This window comes from Pogona vitticeps, chromosome 1 (genome assembly GCF_051106095.1).
Source record: "Pogona vitticeps strain Pit_001003342236 chromosome 1, PviZW2.1, whole genome shotgun sequence".
NCBI lineage: Eukaryota > Metazoa > Chordata > Lepidosauria > Squamata > Agamidae > Pogona > Pogona vitticeps.
The window spans coordinates 86,099,720-86,113,665 of NC_135783.1; the positions used below are offsets into that span (position 1 = coordinate 86,099,720).

Here is a 13,946-nt window from a genome sequence, read left to right on the forward strand (position 1 = left end):
TATATACATATATGTTATATATATGTATATAAAATATATACATATATATATAGACTCACTCTTCTCCCCTTCTCTAAATGTCTGCCTGAAAGTCCCATCTTCTGTCATTTGAGATAAATGCATTGCTTTGTTAAATCTCTCTGTGGTTTCACAAGAACTAATTGAAAGCATCTCTCACTGTTCCACTTCCTGTTCCCATTTGATTCACTGAGCACAATATCAGGAAGTTGCCCATGGCTGTCATAGTGTCAATAATCTGAGAATGATACAATTTAGAAAGAAACTGTGATTCCCAGAACAGTGGGCCAGTTTTTCAGGGAGCATGGGGATAAGAAGCTACGTTTCTTATCTCCACCAAGATTCTTGCAGCTGCTTGAGAAAAACACAAAAGGCCCAGGCTTAAATTATGTTTTTCCAGGAAACCTAGTTGTTGCAAAGGGCATTTCGCAAGAGTTGTATTCCTTGCTGAAGCCAGCTATAGCCTGCTTTCTGGGGTTAAAAACATTCATTAGCATTCACAACTCATCTGTATCTCCTAATGACTCATCCGGTATCAGACTGAAATAAAACAAATTTGTTACGTGGGGTTGTAGAAATCTCATTTTTGCACCACCCAATGTAGTATCAGGAAAAATTAGCAGCTTTAAAAAAAAGTTCCCAAACTTTTTTGAAACTGAAAACCCAGTTTCAAAGCAAAACAGTATTTGTTTGCTAACAGTGGCATTTTGGAGAGCTGTGCTTCTGAGTTTTTGTTGGCAAACTGTGCATGATTTTCATCAAATAAATGCCCATAGTTTTCTGTATTTCTAAAAATGTAATCCCTTGTATGAGGTAATTTTAATAAGAAAGAAAAAGAAGTTGCGTATAGTGTATTTCTCTTCTCATTCGCCGAACCTATACTTCCCCACCCATTCTGTATCCAAATTAAATGGATTCATCCACCCACTTCTGAAACTATAATAATATAGACTACTGAAGCCCTGACTTCCTGCAGTAATTGAAATGATGGGAACTGTGATATTGGTGTGTGCTTTTTTTTCCTTCACAAAAACATAGAGAAGAGAGCAAACGAGCTGGAAACAGAAGCTGAGTGAGCAGGAAGACACAACTCTATTGTGTTTTTTTGTTGTAAACCACCCAGAGTGGCAGCCAAGTGGTCTTGGCTGCCAGATGGGTGGTATATAAATCAAATAAATTTGGGGGAGGGGGACTAGAACCAGCAAGGATCAGAGCAAGGATGAACAAGTTGTGGTTTTCCAGAGGTGTCAGACTCTACTTTCCATTAGTCCCAGTCAGCATGATTGACAGTCAAGAGTTGCAGACTGTCAACATCTGGAGGGCTCAGGCTTGCAAACCCTGTCTTAGAAACAAACAAAAGGAAAAAACAATGTTCTCCCTTGATTTCCATCCCTCTTAATAACCCACACACACACACACACACACACTTTGCAGTTCCATCCTGCACTTTCTTTTCAAAATTATCCTCTAGGAGCACCCTGTCATGATTTGAAGCTGTATCTCTTCCTTTATTCCCTTTGCAATTAAAGCATTTCAGAACATATACATTGTAATTTATAAACTTTTTTTTCTCTAGAAGTGCCTCTTTTACTGGGTACAGAGTGCCAGTGCTATCAAATTCATAATACTATCAATTTATTCTTTAACATAATCTAAGAAGCAAAAAGCTGCAATTGCAATAGTTGGCCTTTTTTTTAGTGCCACCACTAACGTGGGTGAACTCTCTTGAACTTAAGCACACAGCAGCTGTTCAGCTGGGTGAAGAAGTGAGCCAAGAAAACCAATGTATTACTGTTACCTGTCCTACATTCACCAAGATGATCAGATAACCAAAATGAAAAGAACAATGAAACCTTTCAGAAAGCTGCTCCCACTTCCTGTGAACAATTGTACAATGTTCATTTCTAGACTTGGAGACAGTATGGGGTGGGATAGAGAGTTACACAAGTTTTTTTTTCCTATTTGGAGGAGGAGGAGTCTATAATCCTTAAGCACAGTGAGGCATTGAATCTCTTTTGTCTCCAGGCCTTGAGATAAAAATGTATTTATTGGAATACATAACTCTACAGAGGGAAGCTGCAAGATTATACATTCTTGCTTATCAATTCATTGAAATTCAATGTTGTATCTACTTGGCTTACCAAATTTCATCTGAATGCAAGAGCTGGCAATGGGTTTTATTCAGCTGAGCACAGCAGAGCAGTGGCCACTTGCTCTAATACTAAGATACTGATGTTTGTTAACAACTAGATACAATAAACAACTATGTAATGTTATTACTACAACTACTCCTAACCACTATGTAAAATCTAAGTTCTTAGACGAGAGATGCAATTCTTTATTGACAGTCAATAATGTTCATGTTGTAACTAATGAAGCAGCAGGTAAAAATAACGGGCAAATAAATAGCAATAGAGAACATTAGACTGTCTCACGTTTTAGTGAGGTTTAAGCCACAGCTAACAATAAATTCCAAAGAACTGTCCATGTATGTGTGCATTTCTTTGGAATGTATTGTTAGCTGTGGCTTAAACGTCACTAAAACATGAAACTGTCTATTTAGAAATTAATGCCAATACTCTTCTCATTTTAAACAAACCTACAATCTGATTATCTGCTTTTTCCACACTAGGAACAATATCGTTTCTGCTATGATGTTGCATTGGAATACACTGAGTCATCTTAGTGAGAAAGGATGGAGGCACTCGAGTGAACCAAATAATATGAAGCTTCATAAACTGTGTTCTGGCATCTGCTCTTGAACCTATGAAGAAAAATTTCAGTGAAGGGAAGACTTACTTTTTAAATGCAGAAGTATTTTTCTTAATAAATGGTGTATCTTAGTTATATATATACATATATATATATATATAAATATAAAGAACAGTTTCTATGCCTGTACACAGAATGAACATATAGTGCCACAAAAATAAAGAAGAGCCGAGGCAGCACACAGCTGCTGTTCGAGGTAGGACTTTTCAGTGTTTGTATATTCAGCTGTCTGTCTCTTGGCTACACGAGAGTCACCATCTGTTGCATGTATCTATTTCTAGTCAACATTTTATTTTCTTCATCCATAATTTGATAAACTGTTAACAGTAAAACAAAACTGTGCAGATGGATAGTCTCTATGGGTTTCATGTGTTGCAAGAAGAAAAATATAAATAGATATACATATATGATAACTGGCTTATTTTGTTTTGATGTGCAATGATGGCCTGATCAAAGTTCTTTATAAAAAAAATTTAAACATAAGCCAAAGACTCAAGTGTAAATATGTCTATATGAAGAAAAAAAAGCACACTGTATTTATTGTTTACTGGCATTCCTTTTATGATGGCTGAACAAAAAAAAAAACATTTTATCTTGGAAACCTCTTTTTGTTGTTACTGAAATCAAGTGTAAATGATTTTGTAGATTATTTTTTGTATGTTTTTGTGTAAGTAGAGAGAGAAAGAAAGAATTTTTATGGGTAGACCAGAAAACATTGGTATCATATTGTTGTGTACATGGTAATGAATGAGATTAATGACTTGGTTACAGAAGACCAAACTCGGACCATCTGTTCTCAAAATGCAGAGGGATTTACCCCCTCCATTTTAATAATATGAATCCTCTAGAAATTGCACATGTACATGGCCTTTCTTTGGACTTCAATGTTGAGAATAACTTCATTATGGAACTTGGATGTTTAAAAGAAAAAAAATTGTTAATGTTACAACTAACGCTTGAAACATGGCTCAAGCAATCAAGGTTCAATTAAGTAAATAACTGTATTTCTCTTAATGTTGTGGGCACAATCTAGACAGCCATAGCATGGGTAAGGATGCACACACAACCTTTCACTTTCTATCCCAGCAGTGCTAGCTTGTGTTTTTAAATGTTTAGTTGCAAACATCATATAGCTAAGCAGGCAGCCACTCCCTTACTCCCATACAATGTTGGCCAAATGACTGGGTACTGTGAAAAAAAAACCCTCCAGTGTGCATACACATCTTTCCCTGTGGTTGTCTAGATTTGTGGTAATGGAAGCTTTGTGTTCTTACAAAGCCAAAATGGATTGAATCAATTCCATAGTTAGGATATAGCTTTGGTATTGTTTTTACTTTGCTCTTCATATGCACGTTCATAAGCCTGGACATATTTTCATAATGAAAACTATTCATGAGTCCTGTTGATTTTTTGATCGAGAGTAATTAACAAGGTGCTTTAAAAAAACTCATGTAAAGTAAGAGTGAATTAAAGACGTTTTATAAAATCGTGATTTCTTCTTATTTGCTTTTTCAATTATTTTAATTAGGGGAACAATCATGCAGCAAGATCACAACTACTTTATGATGGTTAATTAATCCAAAATAACTCTCTTCCAAACATTATGTATACTACTATGTTCTTCATTTTCTTTGCAGCACTTCCATCCATCCATTCACACCACCATGATTTCATGAGAAAAAGCACTTGAGATTTTAAAATGTGCCATTGGACCAATCCTGTTGTGCTATTTGTGCAGTGCAACCTCAATTGAGCATCAGAAATAATTAAAAGCTTCCTAGCCCCTCCTTTTAGGTCCTTGGGTTCCCTGGGGCTTGCTTTTGCCCCAAGGAAGCCTTTGGGAAGCTTGAGAGAATGGGGGGGGGGAGAAACCTTTAATAGTTAAAAGAAAATCACTGCTGGGATTGGGACAGCCACCAGCACTTTTTTAGTATTAAAAGCTCCCCTCACCAGTCCTGAAGCTCCAAAAAAAACCTAAAAGGAGGTGTTGGAAGCTTTAAATTAATTTAAATTAAGTGCTTCTGATTCCCCATCTGGATTATGTCAGAGCAAAGCGGTGCAACAAGATTTTGCTCACTGAATTTACTAGATACAACACTTCATCTCAATCCTAAATCAACAGAGTTCATTCAATAAAAATACTATTTGATAGCTTCCGAAATTGTTGCCTATAGTGATGAGGAGGAGTTATTGCTACCACCCCAGTGCATGTTGTCAATTGGTGTGGTAGTTCTGCATCCCTTTTATGATCATTTGACAATGCAGAAACATCTTTTTCTACACATCCAATACAAAACACACATGGGTGTTTCAAGCCATTCTCTTTGGAGTAAATTGTTTAGCAATAACGAATACAGGATATAGGTTGGTATGTGTTTCCTTCATTATGAATGTGTATACTGTTATCTTACAGTGGTGTCAGCAAGAGGTCCAAAGGGCCACAGAAAGTCTTCCCACCATCCTGTAGAGCCATACAGTCTGCCACAAAATAAAATTGAAAAAATCACATAGAAATTACTGAAAGCGCCTCCTTACACACTCTAGTAACCCGAAATACAGTATATCTTCTTTAAATAACATTGGGGGGGTGAGGGACACCCAAACTATGGCTAAATTGTCTCCCATGCCCTCTAGACAGCACAAGAAGCATTTTCCAGCTATTTTTTTAAAAAATTGTGGAATGGGACACATTTTAATTCTATCATAAATATAATAGATGTAATTATCTACATTAACAGAAGCTAGTCTTTACTTCCCTACAGCCTTTATCCAGCTGCTAATATCAATCTAGGGTGAATACCAATGAATCTGTCCTTGAATGGGGAATCAAATATTTATGTAAATTCCATTTATGCAGTAGGTCTACTTCAACTGGTACTACCAACTGTGTTCAGGCCACTAATCCAAGGTCTTGCTTTGAGGGAATCAAAGAAGTGTGCTCTTGAAGTCTCTGCTACCCTACAATTCTGCTTGAAAATGGATTGAGAAAATTATAAAGCTGAGGTACTCTGCTCACTCACCATCCTGACTGAGCAATAAAGAGGAAAACCTTCAGAGTAGCAAGCAATCTGCTATCATCCTCTTTTCCGGGCAGTGCTACAGAGGAGAGGCCCTTCTACCTCCTCCACATGGCCTAGGGCAAACACACTAGCAAGGTGCAAGATAGGTATATGCCATTAGTGCTGGGTCCAAACTGTAATGGCTTGGTATAATAATTAAAAGTGAAACAACAGTTAAGCACAAACAGGAAACATTGCTCTATGGACAATCTGGAGGAAGAAAACAGATTTTTTTTTCAAAGCCATTCAAATGCTATGATTATCTGCCTTTTTTCTTTTCTTGGATCAGTCTTGCTTTCAAAAGAAAGAGTTTCCAGAACCATAAGCCCTGTTTTAATCTTATTAACATCAAATCCTTTAAACTTTCCACGTTGGGAAGAGTATAGAAACAAGTGGGAGGATTGCTTCATGGGGTGAATGGTTTTAACCAGAGACTAGCACAGACAATACAGTTCAAAGACTGTAACTCAAATCTCACAGGAGCAGTAAGCTACAGATCCAAAATGACAGAAAGGCTAACTTAAAGGCAAAGTCACTGTATGAATTTTTATATTAAAAAAAATCATAGGACTATATAGATCCTGGCTTCAGACTACAGTTGACTTAAGAGGACCACTACATACTTATTGAAAGGAACCATTAGTATGGGGGGGGAGATGAAACCAAAAATAACCCTTTCCCCTAAACCTTGAAATGAAAAAGGATCAAGGTTACTAATCCTGCCAAAGCAAACTTAAAAGCTGAAATTTGTTAATGCAGTGCTAGAGTTTGCTCTACCATTATGGAAAGAAACAGTATGGCCCCAGATTTATTATGCTAGAAAGGACATTTGGGTAACAGTGTTGGCTAAGCATGTGCTCTTGCTTGTCCCCCAAGTGCTGTGCTGAATGAGACAAAAAAGAGAGATTTTTTTGTGAAACACTAGAGTATAAATGGCGTCAGAGAATCCGCCTAGCTCATATTACAGACGGTATTTCTAAAAATGGAAGGGATACAAAAAGCTTGATACAAGATTCAATAACTAAGCCTTTCAGTTTTAGAGTCAATTGAGATGCTAACTATCAAGGCACAGGCAATCTCAGAGAAACATTTGATTCTCTGACAGAGAAAGCCAGTCCACCTCTAACTGACAAGTAACACAAAAACCCTTTTGCAACCTTTCCAGAAACTGGCAAAGTGAATGAGATAGCCACTTGAATATTGGAGCCATTCTATGTCAAATGAGAAAGCTGTTGAATCACTTTCAACAGAAAGAAATCTGTTGACAGTGAATGTTGCAGAGAAAACCAGCATGTTTTATTACTTTCCTCCATTTAAACCACTAAGACCTGACTAAGTAACCATCCTTTTCTTCCTCAGAAAGGCTGAAGGTCAAACACACAAGTTTTAGTGTGGAAAAGTGTGGTGTGTGTCAATGTAAGTTCAACTATGTTGATTTGTTGCCAAACGTTGATTCAAATGTAAAGCTAAAGATATGTGGATTTTAAAGTGAGATGTAAACTGCAATAGTTCCAAGAAAGCAGTAACTGGAAGTTTACTTTTTGTCATTCCATAAAAGTGACCCAGTATCAATAACTTCTACACTTTGAAATAGAGAGGGTGGTGGTAAATTAGAATCTAGGGTTTGGGAGATCTCCTTCCAGTGAGATCTGCCTGACCTACTCAGTCTTCCCAGGCTAGGCAGTTCAGAGCACTGACTTCAAGAGAGGCCCGGAAAGTATCACCCTCTGCCTCTGGAACCATCTCCTACCTGAAATTCACCCAGCTTCTTCACTAGGAATTTTCCTTGAAAACATGGCTCTTTAAACAGGCTTTCCCAGCAATCACACCATCATAGCACAGAGGCTTTTTCAGTGCTTCTATCATCCGTCCCACCATCTTGCCTTTTTAAATTAGTTTTATGTTGCTTTTGTATGTGGGTTGTTATGTTTAATTTTGGTTTTGTATTGTTTTATCACATTGTGAACCACCCAAAGTGGCCTTGGTAGCCATATGGCAGTAAGTAAGTAAGTAAGTAAGTAAGTAAGTAAGTAAGTAAGTAAGTAAGTAAGTAAGTTAGTTAGTTAGTTAGTTAGTTAGTTAGTTAGTTAGTTAGTTAGTTAGTTAGTTAGTTAGTGTGTGCATGCGTGCGTGCGTGCGTGCGTGCGTTCGATAGACAGACAGATAGACAGACAGACAGACAGACAGACAAATTGTCAACTTATTCCCCAATGTAGGCCAGTAAGACCAATATTACTCTCTTGTTCTACTAATCACACCTGTAGCCCAATTCTCTGTATATTTATTGGGAATGACTCACAATAGTGTTTCTCCTTGGTAGTGTTAAGGTTGCATATCTTTTCCCATACTGAAGAAGGCTGTTTCATAGGAGCTCCTATTAAAACAAAATTCTTATCCTGTGTTGTACAGAGAAAAGCCCTTTCCTCTCTCTGCTGCAACTCCCACATTTCTCCAAGCCTACAAAGTCCCTCAAACCTCCAAAACTGATATGTGAAGGTGCAGATTTGCCAGCATGGGTTGGGATGGACTCCACCAGTGGTATCTATTTTGCTTGGTGGACATGCAGTTAGATACCACACAGAATGAACTGGAGAAACTGCCACAGGTCCTGCATTCCTAGTAGTCAGCACAAAAATATTTAAAGGGGACTATAATGTGCAAGTGGATGGAGGAAATACTGATCATGAGAAGTGTAATGAAATGTTGGTAGATGAAATTAAGCATGAGTGACAGATATAGGGAAATAGCTGAGAAATTCAGATGGAGCAAAGGAGGAGAGAAGTGTCAATTAAAGAAACTGGGAGAGAATTGGAAAAAGAGGAGTGAGGAGACACTACAATACCACGTTGAACACCTGATCCTGTCTGATTTTTTGAAGCTAGGTGATATCAGGCCTGGTTAGGGATTGACAGGAAATCATCAGGGATCTCTAGTTAGGGTTAGGAAAGATTCCTGACAGAAAACTTAGAGAGAAAGTTTACAAAACTGGTCAAGATGGACTGCAAAAGATAGAATTAAACAAAAACCAAAGAAGATACAAGGTTATCAAAATGATTTGTGCCAAAACAGCATTTGCATCAGTGTTGTGGCAAGCATCCCTGTGAGTAGCGGTCCATTAATGAGGCATAAGAAGTTAAAAGACATAGCTTGGAAAAAATTGCTTTTGTTCTACTGTGGCAGAAACACACATTATAGGGAGGCCTGTCTGGCACAGGCAATGTTTTGTGTTTGAAAAATCAATCTTCAGTGAAATCCTGTGTTTCAGTCCTAAAGACCAGTAACACCAAAGAGAAAGAAAAGAAAACCAATTTGCAAATTATATGAAGTGAGAAAAGCTCTTGCTAAGCCCTCATATGTCTTCACCAATTAAAGAATTCTCTCTTCTAATCACAGGCTATCTGTAATATTTATTTCTGTCTAATATCCAGCAGCCAGCATAGATTTGGGAAGCTTGTATTACCAAAAATTAAATTTTCCAAGTTCTTTGAAAAAGTGCTCATTGATGTAACTCTGGTATCAGGCAGGTTTGTATATAGCCTGTAAGAGATAATTAGAAATGAAAAGTTGGTGATTAGCATAGCAATTGAAGAGCAGATTCCAATAGGTTAATTTGGCTGCAAGCGCTAACGTTTGTTATAAAAATCATTTTAAGTGTGGTATTATTACTATTACATATTCTGATATGGCCCAAATATGATATGATCCAATAAATATACTTAGTGATTTAATGAAAGTCTTATTATCGGGGGATTTGAAGGTTATAATTATGACTCGAATTATCCAGCCAACAATAAAACAGGACTGCTGTATCCATGCGATCAGTACCCTCAGGTTCACTTAAGTTCTGCTTCCTGAAAAGAATAAATAAAAAGCCTCAAAAATATGTATTGCCATGTTCTGGTGGGACAGGGGGGGAGAGGGAGGTTCAAACAGCCCAGGCATCTGTGGTGCTGATATTCATATTCATCTCCCTTGGGAGATAAATACGAATATCTCATGCCTAACCTGGACTCATCAGAGAGGCTGCACAATTTTCTAAATTACCTTGAAGGCCCAGAGGCTTTGGATGGCAAAATGGTTCTGCTTTCCAATCTCAGATTTAGAATTTTAGAGATTTCCTGTATCATTCCTGCCTTGGGTTACTGACTTGGGATGGTTGAAGCCATTACAAGAGCTTGTGAGCATGCTATCAAAACATTTAGCTAGTCCCTCCAAATTGCTGATAGGACAAGAGCCTCCTAACCTGGAGAACTGTGGGAAATGTAGAATGTCCCTAAAATATGTTGCCAGTCTTACAGAAGCTGTTTTGCTTCCTCTCTCAATTCATCAGATGGTGTGTCTGAATAATCCTTCACATTTATACAGTATTTGCTTTAGACAAATATGGCATCAATTCTACTTGTAATGCATTAGAAATTATTTCTACTGCTTAGTCTATCATATCTGACAAAAAAGTCACTCAGCATAGTAAACAGGGATTAGTTTACCCAGTAATTTTACCTACAGAGTGATGTATTCATTACTAAACACATAAGATGCTTACTATAGTAACAGTAATGAGTATTGATTTCCTCTCACTCTTCAAAGATCAAATGCCTTAACAGCAGCCACAGAAGACTTCTGTGAATTACCTTCTCTTCAGTTTGCAAATAAAAATAATCTACAACACAAACATACAAAAAGTTTTCTTTGCCACCATGAAGGGTAGCTGATTTCTGCACCTTTAAGTAATTAAGAACTGTTTGAAACTGTTTATGAGACAAATCTTCCTACAAGCTTTGAGAATGTGTGTGCACATAATCACTGCTCTGGCAGCCAACATCCTAAGTTCCCACACCTCAACTAAAGCACAGTGTCTCAGGGGATGGTGTCATATGGTAACTCCTAAAATCGTTTTTCAGATTAGGAAGTTTGGGCAGCCAGGAAAGTTGCAGAATATTGAAGAAATATCTATTCTACTCAAAATGAAAGCATCAAAACAAAATGGGGGGGGCACACTATGGCACAGCTTTGCCTTTTTCCTGAGGTTGTTAACACAAACATTGTTGTCTCTCCTGTCAGCTATAGATCTCACCAGGAATCAAGTTTATATTATAAGAATCTACAGTACAGACAAAACCTATCTAGAACGATCCATCTTATGCTGGGAAGGCCAGCGAAAAGTACTGAACCTGAAAGAATCACTACTAGGATCTAGGAAACAATCCTCTAAGAAACATTCTGATTTTAATCTTTCTTACTCTTCTAGAAACAGAAGACAGCACAATTATTTTTAAAAGTTTTACATTTTTGCAGGGGGGGGGGGAGACTGGTTTCCTCTCCTCCACCACCAACATCAACACCACAATTCCCCAGAGTGACACAATGTACAAAGGGCGCAAGATTGCAATTACTGCCACTTGGAGTGGCAGTGCAAAAACAAACAAACAAGTCAATATGCTTTGCAAATAAAAGAACACAACTATACTACACTGAATGCTAATGCTGAGCCGTACTTCTAGGATATTTTTCAGAAATTTGTCCTTTCCCAGCTAAAATGTGGTTGGTATTTTTCCCTCAATTTCTCTGCTCACAAAAAGGATGGAGAATTTTTGAGTTTCTTGCTCAAAAATCTCCCAGCATGCATTGGGGAAGCTTCCTTTTTGAACTGGAAGCTAGGTAGAGCAAGGCTATGCTAGGCCACAGAGGTTAGGTGAGCCACACTGGGTATCTGTCAGGTGAGACTCCCAGAATGGAAAATTCTGGGATTTATTGTCCAACACCCCTCCAGCAAATATCATATCCCTCATTAGGACTATTTAAAATGTTTGAGGGCCAGACTCAGTATCTAGTAAACTATGCAGGGGTCTCTTAATTTTCTACCAACTTTCAAGTGACAATGGAGGAAAGTACTAGGACCAACAGTTAGCTTTTACAATATCACTGCCATCTAACCATACTGGTTTAACATCTAACCTGTCAAAAATTCAGCATTCTTTCCAGGATTGCTATCACCATTTCCTTTCCTTCTTTCCATCCTATGCTATTGCAGTTCACAAGACTCATCATCTAACCTCTCATTGCACAGCACACTGCCACTTGGTCATCCAAACCCTTTATCAAGCTAAAGTAGACCACACTCCTTCTCCATGTCCTGCTATCATGAGCATGTTCCTGCGAGACAATAAACAAATTCCAAAGAGCCATTAACCAAGGTCCAGAAGACAAGAATACTCAGGATGAGAGTCAGTATCTGTCCACAAATCAACGCCTTACTGGGTTAGCAATTCAATCAGAGGTCATGAAGCAGTCCAGGTCACGTTGTCCAATGTCTATCATGCAGGGGAGCAAGGCATTACGAGGAAGAAATTAGGCTAGCCAGGAAGAGATATAGGTCCTAAGCACTAGTCTGCTAGTCTGAGTGTTTGGCTTCTGATCTTATCTGTTTATGTTGTTTTATGTTTTGCATTTCTCCCCATAACGTACTCTCAATCTATTAAAATGATACAATATTCACAATCAAAAACTTTATACTAAAAAAGAATTAAACATTGCAGAACATTAAAATCGCAATTAAAAACTAATTTAAATACATGTTTAAAGCATTTAAAAATCTCTGTATTTAATAAACACAGCATTCAAAAAATAACCCAAAAAACAACAAAAAAATCTGAACTAATTGTTGAAAAGACTACCTGAAAAGGAAGGTATTTACCCAACAACAGATGGATCAGAGAGAGTGGGGCCAGCCTGGTTCCAAAGAAGAACCACTTCCTTGAAATCAGATGGGCAGTAGAGTTGTGTGTCATCATCAGAACAATGGCCCTGAATGAAGCCAAAACTCCAGACAACCTCTCTCAATGGTTTCATGTAGATGGTGAATAGGTCTGTTATCAACACTTACATCTATATCTTCCATATCGAGTGGTAGGCAGCTACGAGCCAGTATTATAAACACTGGTTCCCAAACTGGGCAATACGGCATGGGACTGTGAGATTTTCTTAAGAGAAAAATAATGTTTATCAGTTTAAGCAAATTTCTGTGAGAGATGTAGTTATTAGAATGTAGGAATTCTTAAAGAAATTTGCTTTTTTTTTAACTTTAGATTTTAAATACCAAATTGAGTTTATTGTTACAAGGGTGAGTAGATGATGATAAAAGAGACATGAGGTGGTGTAAAGATATTTGAACAACAAAGAAGGCAGCATAATGTAAAAAAGTTTGGGAACCTAAAAATCTCCCTGATGCAGCAGAACAGTCATATCCTGTGCTCAAGTGCAGCCATTCTGAACCCCCTTTTTTGGCCACAGCCATAAACCCAATATGAAATAAATATGGGCCGAAGCAGGATTGTATAAGTCGCTTAACGAACCTTATAAGATGGTGTGTGAAGAATTGTTTCCAGTCTGTGGCCTGCTTCAAATGTGACAAGGGTCACCTGAGGGCCAGGGCTCAAGCGCACTGGCAGGCGTATAAAGTGATGAGTCATAACTCTTGCAGCTAGGCAGACCTGTGGTTGCAGAGAATATCCATGTAGGAGGGGGGCCAACAGGGATACTTTCCTGCATCCTATGACCCCCCCCCCCCCATGCAGCACTGTCAAATTTAAAAATGCTAATGCAGGCTTACTTACAAAAGAACGATCAGGAGCATAATGTAATTACAATGCCTAGGACTGTTCAGAAAAAGGTACTAACAGTAAAACAGATACAAATCAAACATGTTTGAAGTATAGCTACATACTCTGTTACCTTTGGGGAATGTAAGGTAGATTCTGGAATATACAAGGATGATCAAAATACTTCTTTTTATTAATATTCATTGATAGCAAGTCACAAGAAAATAAAGGATGGATTAGGCCACTGAAATATACTGGGATATTTTGCTGTTGCTTTATATGGGGATGTACAATTGGAAATTAACATAAACTCTATTTCAGAACACTCTAAATGTTTTAATATAACATACACATGGTGAGCACACCAGCTCTTCCCCCAAAAGCACAAAAATATTAATGTACAAACCACATTTTACTACTAGTGTCTACTGTGGTTAAACTCGCAGTCTATACTATGCTGAATAATTGTAATCTTAATTTACAGATTACCTGCCATCTA

At 37.8% G+C, this 13,946-nt stretch overlaps 1 protein-coding gene across 19 annotated transcripts in view; it reads left to right on the top strand.

Annotated features, from left to right (window-relative positions):
• PTPRK (protein tyrosine phosphatase receptor type K) overlaps positions 1 to 4,282 on the top strand; it is a 412,999-nt gene extending 408,717 nt beyond the window's left edge. For all 19 annotated transcript variants that reach the window (XM_078383369.1, XM_078383361.1, XM_072996885.2 and 16 more), the window contains one exon: positions 2,651 to 4,282. In XM_078383369.1, coding sequence (XP_078239495.1) covers positions 2,651 to 2,704 — 54 coding nt within the window. In that variant the 3' untranslated portion in view covers positions 2,705 to 4,282. The remainder of the gene's footprint in view (positions 1 to 2,650) is intronic.
• Positions 4,283 to 13,946: the final 9,664 nt, after the last annotated feature.